We start from the raw sequence: 25,262 nt of genomic DNA on the forward strand, positions 1-25,262 counted from the left end.
ATCGACCGGAAGGTAAAGAACGGCAAAAATGGATGCTCCGTGAGTGAAAAAGATCACAAGCGCGTAGTTAAGCAGTTTAGACGTGATCCGAGAAGTTAGGTCCGGGATGTCGCCAATAAGCTGAATTTGTCAAGTTCATTCGTCCAGCGGACCAAGCAGCGGGAGGACCTGCGTACATACAAGGTTCAGAAGGCTCCTAACCGCGACGAAAGGCAAAACATGGTGGGGAAGACGCGAGCCCGGAAGCTGTACACCGAAATGCTGACGAAGCCGCATTGCCTGATAATGGACGACGAAACCTACGTCAAAGCGGACTTTCGTCAGCTGCCGGGCCTGTTGTTCCTCTCCGCAGAGGACAAATTCAGCGTTCCGGAGGAGATTCGCAAGCAGAAACTATCCAAGTTTGCCAAAAAGTACATGGTGTAGCAAGCGATCTGCTCTTGCGGAAAGCGGAGCGCCCCCTTCGTGATAACCGGCACGGTAATCGGGCAGATTTACCTTAAGGAGTGCCTACAGAAGCGCTTACTACCACTATTGAAGCAGCACGAGGGCCCGACCATCTTCTGGCCGGATCTCGCTTCGTGCCACTATTCGAAGGACGTGTTGGAGTGGTACGAAGCCAACGGGGTCACCTTCGTGCCAAAGGAAATGAACCCGCCCAACGCGCCGGAGCTTCGCCCAATAGAGAAATATTGGGCGATTATGAAGCAGGCCCTCCGGAAGAACCCAAAAGTTGTCAAATCGGAGGCGGACTTCAAGAGAAAATGGATTTCTGTTCAAAAAAAAACTACAACCTGACGTTGTACAGAACCTTATGGACGGGGTAAAGAGGAAGGTGCGAGCATACGGGCTTGGGCTCGAAGTATGAATAAAAAGAAAATGCCAAAAGTTGTTTAATAGTTTTTATTTTACTGTCTAAAATTTTCAAGAGGATCGGTCTACTGGGCGAATTTCTATAGCGTTTTTTCCGTGATGCAATTTGATGTGACACACCCTTTATGGGTTGCATTTTGAACTAATAATTCACTGTTTGTTAGATTTTAACACGGATTTTGAAAATTACATGGTTTATTTTTACGAGGATTTTGGAATTTACGCGGATTTAGGAAATTACGCGGTTTTTGTTTACGCGAGTCCAGTGTACTTCAATTGATTTTTTCACTCTTGAATACACGCGTAGCATCCAGAACTTATAGAATCAAAGGCAATAAACCCGTGTCAGAGAAGATAGAATCGGTCATAAAGATTAAACTAAAAATGTGAGTTAGTTGATAATTTATATGAAAATGAACTAAAAAAATAAATTATACATCATTGCAGTCCGAACTTTGGTTGATCGCAGCGAGTTCCAACTTCGAATCCGTAATAAGGGGAAATGTTTTTTTCCCACGTCGGTTTTATATGCATTCATTTTCAGCCGCCCTAAACTAAACTGAATAGATTATTAAAAAGCTTGTAGCTATAGGGCTCTTAGTAGCCTAATTGGTTGCGTGTCCGCTACTAAGCGAACGATCATAAGCTCATAAGTCAGGGCCCTTAACTGTGTGTTATTCTAGCTACTGTGTCCACGCAACAATCATCATGTGACCGTAATCCCAGTTCCTTACCGCTCACATTACGGTCTGGTGCATCGGTAATTGGTGCTATTTATAACACAACAATGGAAGCCTCATATCAACAGTACCGCTGTGTATGGCCCAACTGAGAAAAATTCGAACAATAGGAATATTCTCAAGCCAAAAAAAGGCGACATGTATGTCGATTGAATAGGAACACTCTTACGCCTAAATGGCTACTTGTAAGATACAACAAAATTATCGTAGATAAAAATAAACACGAATAAATTAAATGAGCCTGATAAAATAAACAGATGGGATAAAAAAAAATGAGCACACGTCGCTATGAAATCGATGTAAGATGCATATTGAAGCTGGAGGAAACTATTTTGAATATTGAAATCAAAACATATTAAACAAAATTTTTTTAAGGTTCTTTTTGACGACGATTTCCGAAACATAATTGACACACTGTGCACTGCCCTGACCCCGCCAAACACAGGACACGAACTTGTTTGGCTGCGACGAGATCTTTCCAACCACCCGTTTGAAGTTATCGTAACAAATCCTCTGATATTAATTACATTCATTCTTTACAAGTATTTTAATCCATTTGTTTCATTTTTTAGGCTCATTAGACTCATTCATTGAGGTTATGCATCAAAGAACCACATTTTAGATCAATCAGATCAGAGTTCTTTGAAACGGATTTTATTTTTTTTTTTTATCTTCGCTTGTTTTACGTCGGCATATTTCCGCCACTTTAGTGCCAATCACCGACATCAGGGAGGCGACTCCACCTGTTCCTACCTATCAGACTCAACAACTCATGAGCCGGGCCAACTTCTTTCACTTCCCGTCCGAAGGAAGACGTAACCAGAGATTTTTCGCCTCAGAAAATCCCAACGACGCCAGCTGGGATTGAACCCAGGCCGATCGGATTGTGAAGCTGTTACGCTAACCACACAACCACTGGCGCCGTCAACGGATTTTATTTATATGCCTCAATATTTGAAATACTTAAAATTTTCGCTCTTTTTATGTTTTCTGAGAAATCTCTACACTGACATAACCAAACTCCAATGTCTGTATACCATACAATGAATAATTATATACTTGCTTGAAAATCAGTGAGTGAACACAGGTTTCATTTTGTGATCTATGAGAAATGAGCTTTTGAGAAACAGGATTTTTGAAGCGTTGCCACAAAAATGGAGAATCTTTTTGAAGTTTATCAGATAAACATTTTTATTCTTAGATTTCTCTCAGCCAGTGGTGTCCCGGGTGTAACCCTCAGAGGGGTGGCACCCGCGACCATGATAAATATAATGAAACAACTCAATGTTAAATAACCTTCCTTGTTTTCAACAACATTCCAAACATGTCAGGATCAAACTGGGTTTTGCACTTTGACTTCAGCGCAACGTTGCTAAAAAGCTGCAAAATCTTCTCGGGATTCTATCGTACATTCTAAACATATCAGGATCAAATTGAGGAATTCAGGTTTTGTTGATAAAGCATAACAAAAAGGCGGTATTAATGGGGTTTGTGGACTAGGATTGTGTGATCTTGGATCGATATTTTGAAGATCGATCTTTTGCTCTCCGATTTCAGAATTTTGGATCGATTCTTTGTACTTAAAAAAATCGCGAGAATCGATCTTTTCTTTCCGATATTTCCGATCTTTTTGATAAAAAACAATTCAGTGTACATTGATATTAATCTCACCAGAAACCACCTGACAATTCTCATAAACATTGGAACCCTAGAAGGGTTGTCAAATTAGTGGTCGTAAATTTAGGAGAAGTAGGTTTGTAATATTTATCATTACAAAACATGTGGTCACAAGTTATATTTACACTATCACATTTACTAGGCTGACAGTGAATATCGTGACGAAATTGGATGGTGACATCAGGTCCAATTGAAGCGTTCTTTTCTAAAACTGGGACTGCTACCAAGATTTCGACTAAAATCCAGACGTTTGGCACGGTTGAATTTTATGGGATTATGGATTCATTCCATGCCGGTACAAGATAAATATCTTGGAAAACACAATGTTTCTGTGCTTTCTAGGTTTTTTTTGCCGCCTTTATGCTGCGAATCAAAAATAATCAGAATTACGATGGGCTGCTCAAAGCTATTAAAGTTTTTGGCAATCTTTCCAAGAATTCGAATACTAGATCAAGTGCACAATCCCTTCCATTAGCAGTTTGTGATTATTAAATATTGTGCGTTATTTGTCCTTCTGATATTATGTAAGGGAACCGCGGGTAAGACGGACAGTGGGGGTATGATGGACAGGTGGTTGATTTGTATAGATGCATTATGAATTTCAAATTTCTGTTGATGGGAACCCCTTCTACATGCTATTCTAGAATATTTAAACCATCCTATGACAATGAATACTGATCAAAAGTGAAATAGGGAAACAAAAACCCAAAAACAAACATGATTCCGCGTGTGGATGTAATTTTTGCGGCTTCGATATTAAGCATTTTGAGTGATTTAATTGCAAAATTGAATTCACTGATGGTTATATTTCGGTTTGTGAGTTGACAGAGAAGCGATATTAGGTATGTACGGAAAAGTAAATTCTTTCGTAAGTGGTAAATTTAAATTATTGAAATAATTGCACTGGTGGGGTTGAAATGGACAGTCACATCCATAATCACATCCAATGCATGATAGAAAGTGAAGGGAAGAATATTGAACTCTTTTTTATATTGTTTTCTCTTTTTTTCTCATTGACCATCTTTGTGTTGTTACAGAATAACTACGTCCACGCAACAATCATCAGCGATGGATATCGATCCACAGTCGAAATAAGATCGATTCATCCATACAACTGCTCTGCTCTGCAAGACATATCGAGCTGCTGTTCTATTAATAACTCAACAATGATCATATCAACTGTCTCCGCTGTCCGGTCTAACTGGATAATGAAAGAACAGAAGGAATACTCTTACGTCTGAATGGCCACTGTGTAAATGTACCATATGCAATGGTTATAGAAGGGAATACTCTTATGCCGAAAATGGCAACTGTGTAATGTGCTAATTATAGATATGATAAACATGCGACATGTACACGATTAAAATTCGGCTCTGTTACAGCTAAAATGCTAATGAGCCTAAAATAAACAAGTGAGATAAAAAAAACTATTCTTGGTCTGAAATAAATTTGCCTCAACTATACACGTAACCACAATCGACATTCAGTCATGCCCGACATCATACTTCTATTTCATCAATTAACTACCGAACAAATCGCAATGCATATATTTCCACTCGGACAGTGAGTGAATGGAACACTTTAAATATGACTTGTGTGTGTCGGGAAAAGGAAATGGTATTCAAATCAACGGAGGAAAATCTAGAGCACCAGAGAGACGTTCTAAAAGACGGCTGCGGTTGCTGGCGAAGGGTTTTTCAGTGGAAGGAGCAGAAAAAAAAACGCAAATTTTAATGACAAATCGTTACGAAATCGAACACGACAGTCGTGAGGTGGACATAAAACTTCAAACTGCAAGCATCGACCTCACAAAAAAGGCCCCTCTAGTCACATTCGTACACTGCAGTCCCATTTGCCATTGTGTCAGAACAATGTCACTTTGAATACGATGTGTAAGGCTCCCCCTGCTTGTTGGTCGCTAATGTCCGCGCTTGGGTTTTGCTGCCGAATAGATCGAGAACCACTTTGGCTCCAGCGCAACGCAGCTGAAAAGCTGAAAAATCTTCTCGAGATTCTATCGTTCTGCGTCAGGATTGGCGGACGCAGTTGAACCGAGAGTCAACAGTGTGTACAAACTAGAAGGTCAGTGCTGGCCTTGCTCTATATACGACATGACGGCGGTTCTGCCGCCGCCGCCGCCCGTTGAAAGGCCTTTGGGGATGGACTTTTGTGCCATTGCTTTACATTAGCAACATTCACGTTCGGTTGAGCAAATACCGCCTCCAGCGAGCAAACCATCGCTCACGGAACGAACATCAATCATCGATCGGAGAGACAAAAATGGGAAAAACTATATGTTCAAACGTGACAAAACATTGATGGCAACGTTGGACAAAAAAATCTTTATTATAATCGTAACCACCTCTCGGTTGGTCTTTCCCGCATACTCTGCTGGTTTGATGTTTTTATAGATTCTTTATTTTAATGGTTATGTCCCCAATTTGCCCTGCCGGTCTTTAAGGAGGGACACACTCGATTAAGTTTCAGCCGCCCCGTTGGGGGTACTTTTTCCTCTCGGGTGCTGCTCGCAGTTGCGCTACATCGCGGATCCGCAGTAGAATGTATTTTTTCCCGCGAAGGCCTTTCTTTGTTTCAGCAGCATCCGATTGTCATCACGCGCCGTCGCGTATGGCGTGATTGATGATGCTAGATGGGACCAACGCCAGAGAGACACCCCGAACACCTTGGCGTTACAGGTTGATGATGAAGCACGGGTGCAAAAAGTGACGCCTGGATTGAGCTATAAAGAATACGCGTCAATCAATAAATCAGCGAGATTGCTCCCGGTAGTGAGGGAGCGTTTACCGGATGCTAAGTCGGGCAAACGCTGATTATGCTTCGCGCGAGTGTTTTAAGGTCAGAAGTGAACGATGCTTTGTGCAGAGGAAAGAATTCGCAGAGGCGTGGAACTAATCAAAAATCGTTCTGTACTTGCAAATGTTACCAAATTTGGCGTGATCCGTAAGCGGTTATAGAATAAAGCATTGTGCTACTTTCGGCTTTGTTCGAAAAACGGATTCTTTACATGAGTTTGCGTTGATCAAGTGGAACTGATAAAATGGGGATTATTGAATTTGCTTCCAGGTGAAGCACTAGGCTTACACTGATCTCACAAATGTTTCACTCAAACCTGGTATATTTGTTCAAAAATTTCAGATTTTTTTTATTTTCTCTTAGGGTACATAACCAATAATCTATTTGTCAAGTCATTATTTCACATTCCACGTAAACAATATATTAAAACCGCTTAATAGTAACCGTTTCGATTTACATTCGGTAGAGCATAAAAGCCAACAACAATGTGTGCGTGTGATGCAAAAATTCACAATCGCTCTCCACCAAGTACATGAAAACCGACGCTTTGTATCATTCAATCGAGTTTCATCTTAGATTTGAAATTGCGAACAAAATCGCACCACGATTTCATTTACCAAAGGGATGTTGACCGCTCACTGGCAGGAGCAGAACTGAGTAATAGAAGCTGCAAATACTTTACTTTTGTGCTCTGTGTGCAAGTTGCCATCGGACGGAGCCTAAATTACAATATTTCGTCTCTTCACAATGTCCCTTCACATTTGGCAGCACTTCCGCTCAGTACCACAAATCAAAAAAAAATGTATGAGAAAATGCTTCCAATTTTCATCAATTCAAATCTTTTAGAGACGTTTTACAGGTTTTCATAAAAATAACTGTGTTTTTGGTCTCAAAAAATCTTTTTATTTATTTGTATTGAAATCTGTATTCAATTTGAATACCATCGAATGGCATGGTTATTATAAATTCGACTATGTTGATGGTATCCAAGTAGAGCCAGAACTGTAGTAAAACCAATGCTTCTTTGAGGTGTAATGGAAATTTATACGATTACCAGGGCATGTAAACAATTTCAATAATATAATGAGGTAACAGTTCCAAAATAACAGAACACTCAAAACTCAAAAAATAGTCATGAAGTTGCTTTGAAGCCATATGATGAGGTTTATAGAATTTCTTCATAAATTAATCGTACGTATTTTTATTAAGATTTGTATTTTTTCTGCTCTCGACCAGTTCAGTAGCATCTGTTTCTACAGCTTTAACACCAACATACGTTCTTGTAGCTTTTTCAGTTGCTGCTTCAAATCTCCAAAATCATTCGGTCGCCCTAGGTTGCGTTTAACGATGGATGCCAGTAAGAGCCATCTTGAGTATCATCAGCCAACATTTTCAATGGCTTGAGCTCCAATTAATTTGAGGTCATCTTATTTGTTCGCTTTGGACACATAAGATTAACACTCCTTTAAACCTAAAGCTTAAAGATGACTATAAACGTGAAGACCGTAATGCGTTTTCTCCAATTAATTTGAGGTCATCTTATTTGTTCGCTTTGGACACATAAGATTAACACTCCTTCAAACCTAAAGCTTAAAGATGACTATAAACGTGAAGACCGTAATGCGTTTTCTTAACAAGGATTAAGCCGTTCAACAATTTTCAACAGATTTTAACATGTAATAATTGGGAATTTTATAATTATATTGCAATACATTGTTGGGAGGTGTCGAAAGTAGAAGTGATACTACAAAATATAAAAAGCAGCATATTCGGAAATGAAGGGAGAATAAAACGATACGAATTGTGTTTCATTATTTGTTGAAAATCATAAGAATAACATAAGACATAGTAACAATCGTACAAAAGTGATTTCTCTTTTTCAAATGGTATTGCACATAAAAAAGTCATCATTTGGTCATAGCCCTATATACATCTTTTAGTATAATGTATAGACATTGCATTTTGCAATCATTTGCAATACAATAACAGAAGTCGGAAGTCGCCGATTGCCGTAATGTGGACGCATCTTAATATATAACCACGGCACGAGAGTAATATTTTGTTTTTTTTTTCTAAAAATTACTATACTGAAATGGCAAAAAGATCTACTAGTTACCTAATGCTACTCTTTTCTTCGCAGTATGCATCGGGTCATCATCTTGCTGGAAGGTGTAGTTATTCTCCAGCCCTAATTTCAGCATGGGTTCTTCCAGGATCTCGCACAAAGTGTCGATGTAACCATCGGCAGTCATAATACCGTTGACCTGCACTAAATTTCCCACCCCAGCTCACGAGAAACTGCCCCACATTATGATGCATCCACCACCGTGCTTCATAGTCGGTTGTAGATGACGGTCCAGGAGACCCTCGCCACTGTCCCGCTACACTCGGAATCGCCTTTTCTTGTTAAATAACTCGAACTTGGATTCGTCCGACTAAATAACGCGCTTCCATACCTCCAGCGGCTTGTTTAAATGGGCCTTCGTTAACTGAAGTGGTTTTTTTGTTGGTGTTGGTGTTGGTGTCGTTGTTGGGCGTAGTAGTACTTCAAGTCTCATTCCACCAAGCGTTGTCGAATAGTATGATTGGACTGGTCCAAATCCAATCAGGATTTTCCCGATTCTCGTTCTGTTCGGGGGAATTTTTCGTCAAGGAAATTTCCTCCGACTTGCACTGTTTCACGTGTATTTTAGAGCTTGCCACTTAGAATACAAATCTCAACCTAGTACTAATAAAAATGACACAAGTAATACTGCGTTGAGACGACTTAGTTCCTCTACAAACGATGATGCCATTTGAGAAGAAAAAGATCCAACTTTTCTTTAATCGCCCGAATGGTCGTTCGTGGGTTTTTCTTTACTTCCCGGATGATTAGCGTGTCCATTCTTGCATCAGTCTTACGTTTCGGTCCTCTTCCCGGTCGATCGGCCTCGCTGTTGAGCATCTGATGCTTCCGAATGACCAGCTGGACCGCACCATGGTCTTCCCCATACTTCCCAACAATGTTTCGTTGAGACTCCTTACGCTGGAAGTCACACACAATCAAATTTCGAAACTTGTGTTGAGATCTACTTTCCACCCATTTTCCGGAAGTTTCCTAAGAGCCCCCGCAGACTGATTTGTCGGTCGATAGTTTGGTCGGCTTCTTAATCAGTACGGGGAGGTATGCATGTGCGCACATTACGCCGATTCAGTTGGGTCGGTTTTTGCACCAGAAGTCCGACCCGACCAAACTGTTGGTTGACAGATAGTCTGTAGTATGCGGGGGCTCTAAGCTTGAGCTTGAGCTTGGGTAGACTGTACAAATCGTAGTTGCTCTCCGTGATTGACCTGAACCAACCAAATTGCACTAAGAACACAAAGAATGACGATTGGGACTAGCAAATCATTCTCGTTGTGCAATTTTCAGTGATTCGAGCTTTAAATGGTCAATAACGACGCCGGACACGTCCTTACAGTCACCAGGGGACGGGAAGGAACGTTAGTATGATATTCGCCGCCCGAAGGCCAGAAGGGTCGCCTCTATAGCGTGGTTCCCTAGCGTTTATCATGGAAGGGATAGTTGTTAGTGGGGAGAGGTAATAATCAGGATTCACTGAGGTAAGTGATTTGATTATGTAAACACGAACTATCGACGAAACTAGAACCCTAAAAGCTCGTGTTGTTTCGACACGCGGCAGAAATTATCTTCAGGTATCCTTAGAAGTAAAACTTTTAAAATTAATTGGACCGACTATATATTCTACTATTCAACGCATCTTTTTATCGAAACTTTATCGCGACGGAAACCTAAGAAGGCAACCGAGATAAACTATATATTCGTTTATTTATCACACGTACTCTCCATCAAAATAATTCTGACGATGTCTACTTTAGCTTCTCTTACTACAACCTATAACAACCTGTTAATAAGCTGTACCAGAACTTTGACTAAACTTGTCAAAATAAAGAGGGATCAATGTCCATGGATGACTTATGGACTTTGGAAGTTGATTCAAATCAAGAATAATTATCTCAAAAAAGTGAAAAACAGTCCCAATGATGTACGCGCTAGGGATATGTTAGTTCATGTATCCAAAAAAGTAACAAATATGAAGAAACGATGTAAAAAGGAATACTATGAAACTATGCTCAGACTTGATAAAGGCTAACATAGGTCGGTACGCTGAAATCATTTCCGAAATATTCAATAGAATAAACCTAACTGGAGTTTATCCGAATATTCTGAAAACCGCCAAAGTTTCACCTGTGTTTAAATCTGGAGACAATAGTGATCCTTCGAACTATCGACCAATTTCAACATTATCTGTTCTCAACAAAATCTTGTAAAAATTCTTAACCTGTAGACTTACCAACTTCTTGAGTGCCAACAATGTTATATACCAACATCAGTATGGTTTCCGGGAAGGTTGTGGCACAATGACCGCTATTACAGAGCTCGTCGACGAATTGATCTGCGAAATTGATCAAAAAAGGTTCGTAGGAGGCTTATTTATTGTTCTTAAGAAAGCTTTCGACACTCTTAATCACGAAATTTTACTGAAACAATTTGTAGTAATAACGGTGTTCGTAGTAGCTTACGTCCGATTGATATAGGAGTTCCTCAAGGAAGCAACATAGGTCCTCTACTCTTCTTGATTTTTATCAATGATCTTGGTAATTTAACGCTCCACGGAATACCAAGACTTTTTGCAGACGATTCGGCGTTATTCTATCCGCGTCCTGATATTCAAACTATTGTAGCGGACATGGAATCAGATACAGGGCCTGATTCTCGAATACACTTAACGGTGGAAACGAAATAAACGGCACGCCATTGAACTACGTTTTACGAGTTAGTGAAGTGTCGAAGATAATGATGAGTTTTCAGGCAGAATGAGCACTTTTCAAATAAAAAATCTTTAATGAAAATTAACCTCTTCGTATCAAACTGGTTTTCAATGTGAGTGGAAAACTGTTTTCTTCGTGTGATAAAATAATCTCATTCAAAAATTTAATCTGAAGATAATTTGATTTTATAATGATAAATTTAGTGGGAAACTAATCTCGCATCCAGATGTCGACACCGTACCGTTGTCATCGCGAATGCGTTTCATACCGTTTCCACCGTGAAGTGTATTCGTAGTGTATTCGAGAATCAGGCCCACAGTGAAACTCATGGAATATTTCAGTGGCAATTATCTAACCATTAACCTCACTAAAACAAAGTATATGGTCTTCCATTCACCACGAAAAAAAATACCTCAACACCGTGATCCATGTGTGGGAATCCTGTCTATTGAAAAAGTCTTCTCTTTCAAATACTTAGGATTGTATTATTATCTGTCCTTTCCTGGGATACTCACATTAAACATGTATCGAGTAAAGTTGCAAGTTTATGGGGTCTCATGAAAAGAGTACGCTGTTTCATACCAAAAAGAGCATTGTTACAGTTTTATTTTGCATGCATCCACTCCATCCTCCAATACTTAATTGTAGTCTGGGGTCATGCTGCCAAATCAAAATTGAAAAAAATTCAAACGCTGCAAAATAGATGTGTGAAAGTAGTTTTCAATCTTCCTCACTTATATCCGACAGTTGCGCTACTACTATACAAAATAGAATTATTCCTATTTCAGGCCTATGTGATATTCAAAGTATCATGTTTGTTCATAATATTTTGCATAACCGTAATTTTCACCATAATATCACATTCCCTACTCGAATAAACCTTTTGAATACGAGAAAACAAATGACTTAATGAGAACCAGAGCTTTTACGAAATTGGGACTCACGCGCATAAAAAGTTACGGTCGGTGTTTTCGAAAAAAAATTGTTGATGCCTGTTCGTAACACAAGAACGCTTGGTCTGTTTCACACAACATACAAAGAGGGATCATTTCGCTCGGGAGAGTAGAGTTTTTCCAGATATTGCTTTGATCGCTCTATTCTTATGTGAGAGAACAGCTGATTGCAATAGAATATGGAACAGCTGATTGTAGACAGGAAAGGACATAGAACAGAATCACAGACTGAGAAATATACGGTCGGAAATCGGTAAAAGATATGTGTTCGCGTTGAGTTCTGTGTTTAAATTTAAATATCTGTTTTGTCTGTGAAGTATCTGAAAATCAGAACGGAATCAGAACAATGTCAAATGTCTTAAAATTGCATAAAACGTCGAGATCTACTGTCATCACGAAAAAATTCTTTTTGTCAAAAATTGACATATTGGGACTCTGATTTTTTTTCGGAATACAAATCAAAACGCATATTTTGTTATATTTTTTTACAGTAATATTTATGCACCTCACCTGTTGAATTGCAAATGCTGCTCTTCGTCTTGGTATCCTTTGCGAAGATGTGTGTGTTCCCGAATAATTTTAGCACGATTGATCCGCTCGGAAACAAAGCAACAATTAATCGCTTGTCGCAGCAAAGGCACTATTCATGGTGTGTGCTTCTTGTTATTTTTTTTTCTTTGGCGAAATGCTGCAGAACGCTCAGCAACGATTGGCTTCGCAATGATACTGGCTGCAGCGCACCGGAAGTGCAGCTACTGTTCCGTCACACGGGATTCAAAGTGAGTGGCTTATGCGCCACCTCGTAAGAGGGCCGCTCACTGAGGGCCACTCACTCAGGGGGGCACTGATTCGCACACTAATTTGTCTTCCCCTAGTTCCTTCCAATGCTCAAACTTCCCTGATCGCTTCTTGAAACAAGAGCCGAGATGGTCTGAGAATCCCAAGCAGTCCACACCTGGAGTACAACAAGAAAATCTACAAAAAGGAGACGACGCGAAGTTCGAAAAGGTTTTTTCCAAACACCAAAAATAAACTACAAAGATTTCCTAACACCAAACATTTATTGTTGAACCTATTCTAAAACAATAATTTCCCTATTCTAATTTACATCCATCACAGACGAACTGGCCTCCATCGAATCAGGTCGGAATGAAAAAGCAAAAATTCCTCAGTTCCTCAGAACACAATTAGTGCCTGTTCTTTGCCCCCGGGAGAACAATATTTTCTAAAGCAAATAATGTTCTTTTCAAATCCGCGAACTTCCTCCAGCCCACGGTTAGAAACAAAGCAAAGAAACGATTGTCCGCTCTCATGAGTCAGGTTGAATCAGCATTCTCGCGAGTTTCAGAATCGCCTCTCGAAACCTGATTCGGAACTCTCGCTAAGCCGCGAAAAAAGTGTGTGTGACGGAACATGATTCGCTGCGCTTGCGTCCAACCACACAACGATTGCGTACAATTTATGCACATCGTTGTGTGCAAGATGTGCTAGATAGCAGTCCGTTTTATTTGGACTGCTAGCCTCCGAAAATATTTAAACTTGTAGCATGACTGCTACATGGCACATACAAATTGTGCCTCGTCGCTTCGTTAAACGCTTGTTATTGACTGATCTGTCCAGAAAGTAAACAAAAGTACATAAAAATATATGAAAAAAAAGGGAATGATTTCCATTTTCATCTATTCAAACTTTCTACGAACTGTGGAATAGTGAAGAAGAAAGTTCCAATCGATTAGTATGAAATTCATCAAAACCTGTCGCAGCTAAAATGTTAATGTTAAAATCATTTCCTGAAAATGTGTTACGTGATTGGGAGTAGTGGTCACCCATAAAAAATGTTTATATAAATGAAGCTTTTCTAATTGCTTACATTACAAGTTTATTTTAGACAAGGTAGATATATTACCTTTGACTTGAGTTAGTCGAGTTTATTTTTTTTTCCTTTTTTATTTAACTCTCCTATACTCGCGCATACGATTTGACAGACCAAGAATCAATGACGTGGCTTAATTAAATGACTATTAAAACTGGATGATTATAAGGTAAAACTATTTTCTGAAGTTGTTTTAATTCAATTATATCTTTTTCTTTAAATAAATACCAATAACGCCCAAAAATACACAATAGCTATATTACAGAGACGCGCACAGTCTGTGAGTTAAAGGGTTACGCTGTTATCGCTGTTATCGTTATCGCTGTTATATTGGGTTGGGGAAAAAGAAATGTCGTATATTGTCAATATATGGCAACACTTAAACATATCTTGTGTTGTACTTATCGCATCGGGTCATACTATACGACTATTTAAAGACGACAATATGTGCTAAAAGTATCCTTTTGACAGTGTTGTGATTGTCCTTTTCAGTCTCAAGTTATAGCGCGTCAAAGATGGAGTCCACAAAGCAAGAAATTCGAAAAAATAGTTTACGTTTTACTACCTGTGAGGTAAAACTGCAACAAAGGCGGCCGAAAAAATTCGTGTAGTTTATGGACCCAATACTGTAACGATTCGCACATCACAGCGTTGATTTGATCGGTTTCGTTCTGGTGTAGTGGCTGTCGAAGATACACCCCGTACTGGTAGGCCAATCGTCGTGGAAACCGATAAAATCGATAAAATCATCCAAGTAGACCGGCATGTGAGATCTCTCTCGATTGGCCAGGAACTGGGTATATACCATAAAACCGCTTGGAACCATTTGCAGAAAATTGGATTCCAAAAAAAGCTGGTTGACACAAAAAAATCTTTTAGACCGAATCAGCGCCTGCGATGCACTGCTGAAACGGAACGAACTCGACCCATTTTTGAAGAAGATGGTGACTGGTGATGAAAAGTGGATCACGTATGACAACCTAAAGCGAAAAAAGTCGTGGTCGAAGCGCGGTGAGCCGGCCCAAACCATCGCCACGCCAGGATTGACAGCCATGAAGGTTTTGCTGTGTTTTTGGTGGGATTGGGAGGGAATCATCCACTATGAGCTGCTCAACTATGGCTAGACCCTCAACTCGGTTCTCTACTGTGAGCAGCTTGACCGTTTGAAGCAGGCGATTGACCAAAAGCGGACAGAAATGATCAATAGGAATGGTGTTGTTTTCCTCCAAGGCAACGCTCGGCCTCACACATCTTTGATGACCCGCCAGAAGCTACGGGAGCTCGGATGGGATGTCTTATTGCACCCACTGTATAGTCCGGACCTGGCTCCAAGTGATTATCATCTCTTCCGGTTCATGCAAAACGATCTTGGTGATAATAAGTTGGTCTCAAAAGAGGCTTGCGAAAACTGGCTGTCTGAGTTTTTTGCAAATAAGGAGGGGAGGTTTTATAAGGGGGGATAATGAAGTTGCCTTCTAAATGGCAACAAGTTTTCGAGCAAAATGGCGCATATTTGACTTAAATTAGATAATTTTAAGTATGTTAAATAAAGTGTCAAATTTCGATCAGAAATACGACATTTATTTTTCCTCAACCCAATACTATTTTCACCGCACGTGGTTTTCTGACGAACCAGTTTTATGGCGCGTAAGATAAATCTTCTTCTCACTCTAAGCACTTTCAGCTTCTTGGAGATATCCCACGATAGCTAGCTTTTAATAAAAATTTTATAACCAGTTCCCTTTTCGCGTCTACTTATATGTGTATATAATTTATCTCTCTGAACAAGACAATTTTGAAATCGATAACAGTTACTTTAAATCGCTCTGTATAGCCAACTGAAACTTGGAACAAAATCCATTTACTACTGAAATCAGTCCACTGTATAGAACCAAGCAGACGCATATCACCAAACTAATCAAATGTTTCCGTTCTACTTTTTTTCAGAATGGACTTGGAAATGACCCTCTGTCTGCGAAGGAGGTAAGTTCCGCTAACGCCCACCATAAGGCACACAACGCTTTCCACGTACGCAACCTCGGCCTCGTCGTACAAAGTGCAAACTCATATAATGAGGGCGTGCAGCAGCAAAGAACGGACACTCCGGCACCGGAGGGCACGGCAAAAACTGCTAATTATCGCAATTCCGCCTTTCGATAAAACATCTTTAGCTAACCTGTTATTAGTAGTGATTTTATTGAAAAATTACCCCGAGCTATTGGGTGGGGAAAAAAGTATCACAGCATAAAAATAGCACTCCACAATAGACACGATCTCCGCTGTCACTGCCATTGCCGCGTATTGTGTGCGATGTGTTGCTCAGGGGACGGTTTTTGTTCGGTCAATTTGGCGATCTTGTGGCTCGGGTGGAGGTCACCCAATGCCTCACTTGCTGGTTGACGCCTAGCAGATTTGTAACCGTGTTGGGGTTTGAGAGATGCTGAGATGCGAGGATTGGCCGCTAATTACAACCGACAGTTACGTTCGCTGCCGCGCGTTTGAGGGGAGGACCACTCGAGTGGCCCAAACTCGTTACCAATTAGCCACTATTAATCATGAGTGGTTTGATATGGGGCCGTCTGTCCTCGGGGAGGACCAAATTTAGACGTTTGATGAAACACAAAATGGGTATATTTTCTCACGGATATTAATAAGGAACCCTGGTGAGACACGCGAATCTTGCCGATATAACTTAATCGGTCGAGAAAATGCAGCTGAAAGGGGGAACACTCATTACGGGGGCCAGCGAGCTGGTCAGCCGGCCGCTCTTCTGCTTTTAAATCATCGAAGCACGATTATAGACAAGCACAATTTATGGCTACTTTTCATCGTGGACAACAAGTTAGCATGCTCATAAATATAATCTTAATTATGCACGTCCAAACGCGAGGAATATAGAAGCTACGCGCGTCGCAAGAGCCGTAGTGTGGGGGCGAGAAGTAGCGAGAAAAAGAAGGTGCAAAATATGCATTGCAAAGTGGTCCTCTATCGCGCGCTGTGTATGCATAAACACAATCTTTGCGTCCGCTGGATGATAAAGGTGGGAGCGAATCGGTATGCATTGTCGTGTGCGGACTCGGAAACGTATCGCGCCTGATAAATTACAGCTTTTTCCCTTATCCGGGCGTGCGATTTTTTTTCCGCAACAGACCAGCTACCTTTCACCACAGGAGATGCCTATCGTGGGTGCACTGTTGTAAATTGATCTAAATTCAGCCATATGAGAAAATCATCGACCTTCCAAAGTTTTGAACTATCGCAGATCTATCCAATCCGCACTTACTCACAAGTTTAGCGTCGATACAACGAATTTAAGACACCCTCATGATTTTCACAGTGCGCGCGAATTCCACTTTATTATCTCCAGAGGGGATCCCATTGGGAGCTACGTTTACCGTGAATGCGGGATTATTCTCAGGCCCCCGTTTAATCATTTGCAAACTTCAGCACGGGAACAGTTCATCTTACCATGCTGAGCTGCGATATTTTTCAGTTTATAGCTTAATTAGATATCGATTCGAGATAAGCGTAATTATCGGGAATATTTATAGTTTGCTTTTGATTTATAGTAATGATTTTCTCCCGCTACGGGGAGAAGACTACCGGTTTGGCGTTATAGAGGTGTAGAATCGTTGCGTATTCTACGAACGTCAATCCAGCGGACATTTCGCTTTATAGTTCCCGCTGCCCAAGTGTAATTGGAGATGGATGTATGGAACTGTCTCTGGACTCAGATGTGAAACGCCGCTTCCAATTAATCCGTAATAAAAGATACATTGTTTGTCAAATGGCTATTTAATTATTCTAAATGGTCGTCATCCTGCGTTTCATAGGCGCATATTCTGAATGATCCATAGTAATCAATGGAGCCTATATTTCTGAGACGAACCAATATTTGCCTAGAGTATAAACAGTGGACCTCGCTGAGGCAAACTTTCATTCTTCGTGAGGAAATCGACTGAACAACATCGTTGCTAGGCGAGCTGGACGGCTAGGGATCGAATGCCTTTCTCAAGGCAATGGGGAATAAAGTACAGTTTTCAAAAGGCTTTTTTGAAGGTTAGAGACGAATGAACTGAAGAAGTGTAAAATCTCAAGCAAGGAAGGAAGGCAATCTTTCAGTATCGTTCTGTATTGAAAACATTGAACTTCGCTTGTTCTTCCTTGTTTTGTGTCATCACATGTCTTCGTTTCGGATTGAGCAGTGGACGCGATCAAATTACTCACTCGCTGATGTCTCTGGCATTACAACCATTGCATCAAACTGACGCCATTGCATTAAGGTTCTGAGCTACACAATTGTGTGGGGAATCATCAAGCTAGACTATCGTCAGTTCACCAAAAAAATGTTCTGGAATTTTGTGATACTGGTACTGGTGGGGTAAAACGGACAGTTGCTAGTGGGAGTGAGATGGACTGTAAAAAGTATGTTTAATCTATTCCTAAGGAATGCCATGCGTCTATAAATGGAAATCAAAAAAATGTGGACTGTTTCAAAGCTGACAGGAACCAAAAGCAAAATAGTTGAGGGTCTGTTCGTTTATACTGCTGAAAAGCACAATATCACTTCTAGGTGGATTAATTAGAGTTTTTTCATAATTCAACGGACATTCGTGATGAGTTCAGACCTTGGTTGAATAATATTATTCCTCTCGCAATCGATAAACCTCTACGCTTCATATATTACAAACCTGCCCATATTAACCGCATCGAAAAAAATGTTGTACTTTTCGGTCTGTTTTATTTTCAGTAAAAAGCATTGAAAAACACTTTTTTGTAAAATATTTGGCCAGTTAGGTACAAAAACAATATATTGGATTGCAAAAAACTGCATCAAAGTTTTGGGAAACATGAGTTTCCAAAGATAAAATTGTAATTCTTCTTAACATGTCCGTTTTACCTCCACCTCCCCTACGTAAAAATAGTGCATCTTTGCTACGATGAAACCCCATTTGTATCTGCTCCCGTGTACATTGTGCAGTGCCCCTTTTTTCGAGAATATGGAGATTAACAGATAGAGTTTATTTCGTTTATTTAGTCATCAAGAAAATAAATGTCGTTCTGAAATGTTGTATGTGATTTGGTTTCGCTTGCCAGTAGCAAAACTTTCTCCACTTAGGATGACAGCTGCGCTTATCTCGAGCATGTATTGTTCTGCGAGCACAAGAATGAATCATCAAACAATTATCGTCAAATGATTCTGCAAAAAAAAACATTTCAAGGCGACCAAACTGGTAGATTGGATATTTCAAAATTTTCGTAGCATTATAAAATAATATCCGCAGTTATAAACAAGCGACTTGAACAAAACTATAGCGTATTTCTACGTCAACAATGCGATCGTGTCTTGAACACAACCTTCTATAATTTTTTGTTTTTCATGTTACTTAATTTTTTGGGTTTTGGCCGCCTAAATTTTCTCAGAAACCACTGTGCGACGGACGTGTTAAGTGAGCATCTTCGATTTCTAGTCTAGCTTCACATAAAGGGTTTGTCACATCGAATAGCATCACGGAAAAAACGCTGTAGAAATTCGCCCAGTAGACCGATCCTTTTGAAAATTTTAGACAGTAATTTAAAAACTATTAAACAACTTTTGGCATTTTCTTTTTATTCATACTTTAAGCCCAAGCCCGTATGCTCGCACCTTCCTCTTTACCCCGTCCATAAGGTTCTGTACAACGTCAGGTTGTAGTTTTTTTTTGAACAGAAATCCATTTTCTCTTGAAGTCCGCCTCCGATTTGACAACTTTTGGGTTCTTCCGGAGGGCCTGCTTCATAATCGCCCAATATTTCTCTATTGGGCGAAGCTCCGGCGCGTTGGGCGGGTTCATTTCCTTTGGCACGAAGGTGACCCCGTTGGCTTCGTACCACTCCAACACGTCCTTTGAATAGTGGCACGAAGCGAGATCCGGCCAGAAGATGGTCGGGCCCTCGTGCTGCTTCAATAGTGGTAGTAAGCGCTTCTGTAGGCACTCCTTAAGGTAAACCTGCCCGTTTACCGTGCCGGTCATCACGAAGGGGGCGCTCCGCTCCGTACGCAGGACCTCCCGCTGCTTGGTCCGCTGGACGAATGAACTTGACAAATTCAGCTTATTGGCGACATCCCGGACCGAATTTCTCGGATCACGTCTAAACTGCTTAACTACGCGCTTGTGATCTTTTTCACTGACGGAGCATCCATTTTTGCTGTTCTTCACCTTCCGGTCGATGGTTAGGTTCTCGAAGTATCGTTTTAGTACTCTGCTGACCGTGGATTGGACGATTCCCAGCATCTTACGATGTCCCGATGTGACAGCTCCGGATTCTCGAAATGAGTGCGCAGGATTAATTCACGACGCTCTTTTTCGTTCGACGACATTTTTCCAAATTTACGAAAAATTGACAGTGAAGCATGGCCAACGTGATCTATACATTCTTATCTGATTATAAGCGAAAGCTGAAGATATAATTCCTAAAAATTAAATTTCTACAGCGTTTTTTCCGTGATGCAATTTGATGTGACACACCCTTTATGTCTGTCAAAAGGGAAAAAAACATTATTTTTTCCAAAACAAACAAAAATTCATGTGCGTGTAGCCATTTTTAATTGGTGTCATGAATTTCAGAGCTTTAAAAGTTTATGATTTTCATATGAACGATCCTAAACAAAAGAGTTTAAGTTAACTCGGTTAGCATAGTTCAAATTCCGAACATTAAAGTTCTTTTTGTGTCAAAACACCATTTATTACTGTCGCTACCGGTTCAGATTGTACTCAATACCAACACAATCACGACCAATCGCTTGACCAAATCAGTACCACGATTTGACAGCACGCTGCACTCCTACTAAAAATACCGATTCGTCAATTCATATCCCCATTGACCCGTGAACACGACCAGAGGATGTTGAGCTCACGAATTCACTCCGCAGCTGACCTTGTCGAAATCCTATGCTAATGTCAGTTATTAATTTTAAGAATGCATGTGTTCTATAAGCGAACATTCATATATCACACTCGTGTACTACCCGGAGGCGTTGGTAACCACCCTCCGCGTGAGATATGCTGCTTGCGAACCGTGGTCGGGCAATTAACGCCAACACTTGTTCAAGCGGGCTAATATCGGTCGGGTCGAGCCAAATGGGGCACCCCATAGTGACCAACCGGATCCAGCAAATACTCGCGCAATCACCTTGATTAAATCATGCCAACTGACGAATCGTTGAAAGAAACAGAGCCGCCAACGGGGAGAGCCAATGCCTACGATTGCGAGTTATTCGCGCCTTCGCGCGTACCATCCGGGCCACAGAGCGGAGGCTTCCCCGCGGGTCACACAGAAGGCCACGGCCAGTGCTAAACGCGTGCTACTGACATCAATTCTCTCACTTATGTTGGTATCTCATGGGGTTGGTATTCTGCGATGCGGAAAATTGATTGAAATTATGCGAAGGTTCTTCAAATGTTTCTGCGAGGATGTGGGCTGAGCATTTTTTTCAGTTTTTATAATTATTGAGAGGAAATATCAATAATCCATATCAACCTGTCCAATGATAATGCTAGATAGTTTTATGGTTTTATTATAAACTCAAAAATTATAAAAATCAAACACTTTTTTTACAAATTTTACTTCAGAATAAATTTCAAGAGGACGGCCAAAATGAGCCGTTGTTATAGTTATTATTATTATTATTCATGTTATAAAAATTAACATTATTTTCGCAACACTTGATGGAATTGCGTGAAATTTTAGCGAAAACCTTCTGTATATCCAGTTTCACGACGTTAAACGCTGAGAAAATTCAATTAGAAACGTTACACTGTACAGGCTGAATGGCCAAATTGGAACGTTCACAAGCGAAAGAGTTTTTTTCAGTACCTATCAAACAATTGTTTGAAGTTCATTCACTAAGACGCGACGCGAGACAAGACAAACACCCATTGAAACAAACACTTATTGTACGTCTTAGTGAATGTCGTGAAGTTCTTACGTTGCACAACAAATAAAAATAAAAAGTGATTGAAGTTTCTCTCTATTTTATTTGAAGTTTGGCATGTCAGCCAAGTTAGCAAATGAAATCCGATAACTGAGTTTGATCATCCAGCCCAGTTAACAGTTAATGAAAATCGTTCCTAATAAGTGTACAAAGTTTTTTAGGTTAGGAAAGAAAACTATCATGATAGCCTACATAAAAAAGTTCTCCGGTTTACACTCATATAATGTTCAATCTTTTTTCGTTTATTATCGATTTCTTCCGAAGTGATCGCGCTATGGGAGTTTTTTTTTAATTTATTAAAGCTTGAAGTTGGCGCTAAAGAAAAACACAGAAAATGGTTAATTTACAACAATGTTGATCGGTAAAACCTTAGGGTAAGCGAGATAAACCACCATACACTAACCCCTAAACCGGTCTTCATTCGAAGAAAGTCATACTACAGAGTATTGTGGGGTACAAATGGAAATGTATTCTGTATTATGAGTTTCTCTCAAGCGATCAGTCTGTAAGTACCCACAAGTACTGCTCACCACTGGACAAATTAAAGACAGCGATCTAGAACAAACCTTCAAAATTCGTTAATGTGGAAGGCAACGTGTTCCATTAGGGCAACACCGAACATCAGGTTTCTTTGACAACACGATAAATTGTTTCGGAATCTGGCTGGAATGTACTATCCCACCAGCTAATCTTAGCGGATATTATACCTACAAATTCTAACAGGTTCAGGTCCCTGCAAAATTCACTCAAGGGTTTGGCCCTTCGACTTTATGGACAGCATAAAAGGTACACACGTCGAACAGTTTTTGACGAGAAGCAAACATTTTCTGGGAGAGTAGAATTTTTAAGTGAAAGGCGGTGATAGTTTGTGGGACAAAACTTCGCATAAAAAAATTAATAAATATTTGTCTTCCTGTAAAACTGATGTTATTATTTCCCCATAAATCGGTATGAACTTTTCGTATGAGCTATCCTGAATTCTTCCTGAAATTTATCTTCATTCTTCCTGATTCTTGAAAATAATAGTTGGCAACCCTGCTCATAACATTTAAAGCTGATCACCAATGGTTTCGTTGACCAAGTTTCGATCATTCCGACCAAACAGCTGCAAATATGCGCGTGCCCTTTTTCACGATCAACGTCTGCGGTTATATTCGACCAAACATCAGTAGGGTAACACGGGGTGAGTTGGACATACGGGGTGATTTAGACCACCCCTTTATCTCAAAAAGTACTGCTCAACTTGAATTTTTAATGTTATCTTCTTTTCTTGTTGAACCGTATGTAACTAACTTGGTGAACTTTGGTGAAATTCGACAGGTGGAAGGAAACGGTAGCATGAATACAACAAGCACTTTGATTGTCAACAAATGTGAGTTTTCCGATCGTGGTTTTAAGGTTTTTCCCGCTGATTAAAAAAACTTTTCGTGTATTGTGCAGTAAAGTTCTGTTCGCCTACAGAAGAGGAACAATTTGATGCAGCGAAACTGTAAGTTTGATAACAGTAAATGAAATTACATGCATTTTAATTTTTCCATGATGTGTGGGGTGACATGGACACGTTTTTGTGGGGTGAATTAGTCCTACAGGTTTGAGGCTTTTCTTTGGTCTAATTGATTCATGATGCCGCTGAATTACAAAAAGAGGATGGGCAGACAACGTTGAAAGAAGGAGGCGTTTGAAAGAGCAACACAGGCAATCAAGAGCAGATTTTCTTTGACCAAGCATCGAAAGGGTTTGGAAATGCTCGAACAACAGTGAAAAGATCCATACAGAATAAGAGATGGTCTCAATCCAATCTGGAATCTGGCCAAGACACCTGGTATCGATCCCAGAACACTGTTACTGATTGTAACATTATCCCAAAATACTTTACATAAACATAAGTATGTTTTTTTCGATGAAACACACAATGGTCCAAATCACCCCTCATCAAGTTTTAATGTCTAAAAATCATCATTTTCATTTCATGATATATTTGGTAGTTTGAAGCATCTTATAATGAATAAACATTATTGAATGAGAGAAAACAAGTGTAGCTCAGAGTTCAGGGTGACTTTTTTCATTTAGACCGCATTGGTTTGGAAATATTAGGCGATTTGCTTAGGTGGTCCAAATTCCCCCCATTTCCCCTAAATGGAAATTGTGAACAACCAAATGGAAATTGTAAAGATCAAGCAATGGAGAGTCCTGCGATTGAACTCACGAACGTTTGCTTAGTAAGAAAACGTGAATGTTCGAAAGATTTCATATAAAAAAATATATTTTGGGCGGGACGAAGCTAGTCTTCAATAAAAATATTGAGTTTTTATCTTACTTCGTTTCCGAGCTATGAATTTTCAAATGACCGACATAATATATGGCTATACTACTCACGTATACAATAATCGTAACTCGAGATCCAGCTGTTTAATTAGGCTTATTCTATTTGAAAAATAGAAATAACATTAAATTCAAATTTTGAGTGAAGTTTTTGATAGTGTATTCCATGCCATTTTTGCTAGAAAGTTCATTGAATTCCCAATGGCTTTGATAATGAAAGTAGACATTTTGGGATGTTGTCACCTTATGTGCATAGTTTTATTATAATTGGATAGTGTCATTATAAAAATATAAATATTCCAATAGAACAATTTTTAATCACGTAATAGGTAATTTGTGCATGATATCTTTCAGGGGCCGTGGAACACTTCATTGCGGTCAGAGGGTTGAAAAGATAAAAGGTTGGGAACCATTTTTATAGAAATATTAGCTGACCTGGCAAACTTCGTCCCACCCAAAATTTGTTATTTGTTATTAATACCTTCAAACATTCACGTTTTCTTACTATGAGCAAGTTCATGGGTCCAATCGCAGAACTGTTCATTCATTGATCTTCTATTCGACCCCGTTGAATTTACAAAACTCATCATTATAATATCAGATTATTTTCAGACACAATTCTCGTTCAAGATTTTTCAACCACTTGCAAATAACATGTTTTTCCGTTACATGGAATAAATGTTTTATACAGAAAATATGATAGAATAAATACAGCCCTAAATCGGACAATTCCTTCCTCGAGTTCTACTCTCATCAACACATCCGGCAATCCTTTTTTTGGTATAGATAGAAGAAGATATAGGAGTGCGTTTCATCACATTTAAATCCATTGCCAGTTTCGAACAAAGAATCAATTTCGCTAGAGCAAGCATGAAATTGACTAACAGCACTTATCACTATGTAATCGTAGAACATATGGGAATTTAATTTTCCGAATTTTACCTTTTTCCTTCAGAGTTTTCCAAAAATTTTCAATTGTCATGTTTGGTTGGAAAATTGAAGGTTGAAATATGTGTAATATTTCTATGGGACCCCCTCTCCATTCCAGAGGAGGGAGGGGTATCACAACATTATAGAAACATTTCTCATACTCAAAAACCCTCACATCCCAAATTGTGCTTGATCAGTTTTCGAGTTATGCAGAAATTTGTGTATCATTTGTATGACAGCCCACTCTTAGAGAGCGGAAGGAGTGTCTAACCACC

The 25,262-nt window shown here is 39.8% G+C and overlaps 1 protein-coding gene across 1 annotated transcript in view; it reads left to right on the plus strand.

The window, feature by feature from the left end:
- The window catches only part of LOC129769294 (Krueppel-like factor 3), a 419,258-nt gene that overhangs the window by 126,923 nt on the left and 267,073 nt on the right, over positions 1–25,262 (plus strand). The window contains exon 3 of the mRNA XM_055771442.1: positions 15,708–15,743. Coding sequence (XP_055627417.1) covers positions 15,708–15,743 — 36 coding nt within the window. The remainder of the gene's footprint in view (positions 1–15,707; positions 15,744–25,262) is intronic.

The sequence above is a fragment of the Toxorhynchites rutilus genome, chromosome 2 (assembly GCF_029784135.1).
Source record: "Toxorhynchites rutilus septentrionalis strain SRP chromosome 2, ASM2978413v1, whole genome shotgun sequence".
Classification (NCBI taxonomy): domain Eukaryota; kingdom Metazoa; phylum Arthropoda; class Insecta; order Diptera; family Culicidae; genus Toxorhynchites; species Toxorhynchites rutilus.